The following is a 3,660-nucleotide window of genomic DNA, read 5'->3' as shown; positions in this document are numbered from 1 at the left end:
CCCTGAGCTCATTCTGCTCTAGCCAGCAGCTTATTACTACTGGATGTGTGTGTGCGTGTGTGCGTGCGTGCGTGCGTGTGTGCGTGTATTTCCTTTGATAGCAATATTGGACAGCTATTAGGGCTGCTGCCTCCAGCTGAGCTTCTCTATTCTGTTCGACTGACCACTTGGTCTACTTCTCTTTTTGCATACTTTGGTTTCCTCGATGTCTACTTCATCTTCATCTGTGTCTCATTCCGTTTTTAGCTTCCAAATTGCGTTCCCTCCATTTGGCGCTCTTCTTTCTCTCATCTCCTCATGACTCATCTGGTGTAAGCAGCAACAACAGCCCCTCATAGACTCTGTTCACATCCCTCCATCCCTCTCTTCTCCGCCCCTCCTCGGCATGGCAGCCTGTCATTAGTTCTGAGCTCACAGACTCATGGCTTTAATTTTGGCCTGTCTGCCTCTCTATCTCCAGCCATTTTGTATCAGGTTTCTTTGCCTGAATCTGACAAAGCATGCAACACATAATGAAGATTCCTTATTTTACACGCAAGTAGCTGAGTCATGTTAATATTAGTGTGCTTTAAAAAGAATATTGTTTGGCATATCAAAGTTATGTCATGTTACCAGACAAAAGCTATTTAAAGAGTCGTTCTCTAAAAATCAACCGAAGAAAGTTTTCATGTCTATATTTAAACATAACTGTGTTCACACAATTCTCCCGTACCACAGCTGCATTATGACTGAAGAGTTCACTCTCTCTGTCCACCGGGCCCACCCTTCACTGAAGCCCCTGGCAGCGTGGACCAGGGCTCTTTGCCAGCGAGTCCATCAAGTTTGCAGGCCGGGCAGAGAGGCGGCCCAGCCCCTCAACTGGTTCTGTCTCTCCGGGTTCCTCACTGCTGTGCTGCCGGTCCTCTGCTCGACGGCACACAGCGTGAGAGAGTTCACACAACCGCATCCGCACAGTGACACTGCGTTAGGAAATACCGCTCGTACGGCCAATCCATCACACAGCTCGTTTGTGAATCAGCCAAACCAGAGCCAACCTGCTAAACACTCTTTCCTCTCGCTCTGTTGAGTCCATACATTAATCTCAGCCTCTCAGCATCTCTCTGCCAACAACCACCCGCACTTAAGACACTTGAGCAATTTATTTAACAGGTATGCATTTATACCTGTCACTTCTGCTGTTTGTTTTCAAAACATGAACATGTCTCTACTTGCATTGAATGTAAATGTCCTTGTGTGTCTTTTCAATCAGTGAAGATAACATCTTGTCCATCCAACAGTTACCATGGTATGAGACTGTTGCAGATATCAGTGGACACGCTGTCTCGGGGGTTTATAGTGTCCACTGTGGATGCCAGCGACCTCCTCTACCCGCCCAAGGTGACTCCCTATACACAAGTTTCTATTACTATAAAGATTTCCATAAAGCTACCATCAGACCACTTTTTTTTCTGAGCCGTTAGCTTTCAGCTGTCATCTGCACTTTCCGTCACATTTTTCATTTCCACTGAGACATTGACTCTTTGAAACATTCTTTTCATTCAAAGCTGCGCGCTGCTCGCTTCCCCATTCCTCAAATCTGCTCTTGCGTTTTGACACTTTCACCAAGCACACATTTTTGACGTTGGTGAAAAGTGTTTCAATTTGTCGTGTTGCTCCCGCTTCAGAATGTCTGTCACTGTAGCTCTTTACTTCTCTCTCACTTCATCTTCTTTCCCTCTCTTCTCTTTATGGACTCCTCTGTGCCTCCCCTCACGTCTCTCTCCCCTTTGCTACTCCAAAACCAATGCACACTTCCAGCTCTTCCTGTCTTTTGTGCTGCTTCCCTCTTGCTTCTCTTTCGATCTCTGACTGTTTCCTTCTGTCCAAACTATCTTTTCTCTTTTTTTTTTCTTCTTCTCCCCCTGCTATTCTCCTCCTCCCTTCCTTCTTTCTTCTTAAGTCCTGTCTCACCTACCTCCACTCAGCCTGCTTCTCCCCAACATCTTTCCCCTTGGCTGTTTCTGCCCCTTCTCTTCCATCGCGCTCTCCACCATCACCTACTGCTTTCCATTCTCTCCTCTTTCCTTCCTTCTACCTTAACTTCTGTATCTTCCTCTTTCCCTCATCCCTCTCTCCTAGCTCCTTCTTTTCCCCTGCACCCCCCCCCCCCCCCTTTCCCTAGTTGTAAACGCTCCCACTCCTTTCTCAGTTTCATTACCTAATTGGCATGGCTGTTTGTCATAAACAAAAGCTGTGTGCAGAATGTCACCTCCAAACAAGTGTTTATATCTCTCACCACCTCTATCTGTCTCCTCCCTTTTCTTCCTTGCTTCGCTGCTCATTACCTCTCCTCCCTGCCTCCTCTCCCTCCGCCCCCCTCCCCCCTACAGGATGGAGTATTTGTCATGGAGGTTTTTACCTGGACGGGGCTGGTTGGGACAAGAGGAACCGCTGTCTGGTGGAAGCTGAACCCATGCAGATGGTCCGTCCCATTCCCACCATGCACTTCAAACCTGTGGAAAACCGCAAGACGGCAGCCAGGAGTGAGTCATTTGGGACTTTTTTTGTTTTTCCATCATCCTCTTTGTTTTATTTTATTTTGAATGATTCAGCATTGCTTTTTTGTTTTCTCCATCTGTTTGTTTATAGTTTGTGATGTCATGTCCTGTGGTTTTGCTGTCTCATCCCTTGTCTGTGCGCTCATGTGTGTGTAGGACCTGTGTCTGTGTCACTACTTCCTGGAGCGTTCGGGTGGGGCAGCTCGACCTCAAAACCGGAGCTGTGACCCCAGACCACTGGATCATAAGAGGGACTGCTCATCTCGTCAGCCTGGACAACAAAAGGCCTAAACACACACACACACACACACACACACACACACATATACACATACACACTCACACGTTGACTCTGACACACTTAATGTTTAAGCTCTTTATTACTTTATATGTTTTTTATAAATAACATTCTTATTTGTGACCTTCAAGTCACATGGCTCTGAAAGACGGCAATTTAAAATGTACTTCTCATATGTGTGGCATTCTGTTAATCAGGATCTCACACCTGGCCTTCAACAATAAATGGACTGAGTAAGGTCTCTCTCTCTCTCTCTCTCCTCTTTTTTTTGTCTCCTTTCTCAGCTGGCCGTCTCTTCACAGACCCCTTTTTAACCCTGCTCAAACAGACACTTACACACACACATACACAGAGGAATGGTCTACCACTTTCTTTTACTGGAAATGTGCTTCTTTGCCACATCTGGATCAAGTGTCTGGGCGTGCAAGTGTCTGTTGTGCTCATTGTATTCCTTAGTAATCTAATGAGCTGTTATACATTGTGTGAAGACACTAATGTGCTGTAACAGTTCTGTGATGAATCACATTTGGGGAATGAGCGCTTTAGTTTTGGATTACACTGAATTCAAACTGTTTTTATGAAGCACATAATATATCACATTTACAGTTATTGACCAGACAGTCCTGGAAATACAAATCAGTTACGATCTTTATTTGTACAAAAGACCGTCATTGGTATCTGTACATCCTTAAACCAAAGAATAATATTTTCAATTTGTGAAAATTATATTTGTCCTTGGTTTGCCACACTCTGATTCACAGAAACTTTCACACAGCAAGACCACACACACACACACACACACACACACACACACACACACACACA

At 45.3% G+C, this 3,660-nt stretch overlaps 1 protein-coding gene across 1 annotated transcript; it reads left to right on the top strand.

Annotated features, from left to right (window-relative positions):
• The first annotated feature begins 1,235 nt into the window (after positions 1–1,235).
• LOC116379792 (dynein heavy chain 2, axonemal-like) lies at positions 1,236–3,617 on the top strand. The gene is made up of 3 exons (XM_031841760.1): positions 1,236–1,377; positions 2,370–2,522; positions 2,694–3,617. The coding sequence occupies exons 1-3, from the start codon at positions 1,288–1,290 to the stop codon at positions 2,826–2,828; spliced, it is 378 nt and encodes a 125-aa protein (XP_031697620.1). The 5' UTR covers positions 1,236–1,287; the 3' UTR covers positions 2,829–3,617.
• Positions 3,618–3,660: the final 43 nt, after the last annotated feature.

The sequence above is a fragment of the Anarrhichthys ocellatus genome, unplaced genomic scaffold (assembly GCF_004355925.1).
Source record: "Anarrhichthys ocellatus isolate YVR2014 unplaced genomic scaffold, GSC_Weel_1.0 scaffold5221, whole genome shotgun sequence".
Taxonomy (NCBI): Eukaryota; Metazoa; Chordata; class Actinopteri; order Perciformes; family Anarhichadidae; genus Anarrhichthys; species Anarrhichthys ocellatus.
This window is presented reverse-complemented; position numbering and strand designations above follow the sequence as displayed.

Bases quoted from the DNA above. Each gene is read 5' to 3' on its own strand.
- LOC116379792 (XM_031841760.1), top strand. From the start codon at position 1,288: ATGAGACTGTTGCAGATATCAGTGGACACGCTGTCTCGGGGGTTTATA. The intron at 1,378-2,369 runs GTGACTCCCTAT...TCCCCCCTACAG, and splicing joins ACCTCCTCTACCCGCCCAAG to GATGGAGTATTTGTCATGGA. The intron at 2,523-2,693 runs GTGAGTCATTTG...ATGTGTGTGTAG, and splicing joins CCGCAAGACGGCAGCCAGGA to GACCTGTGTCTGTGTCACTA.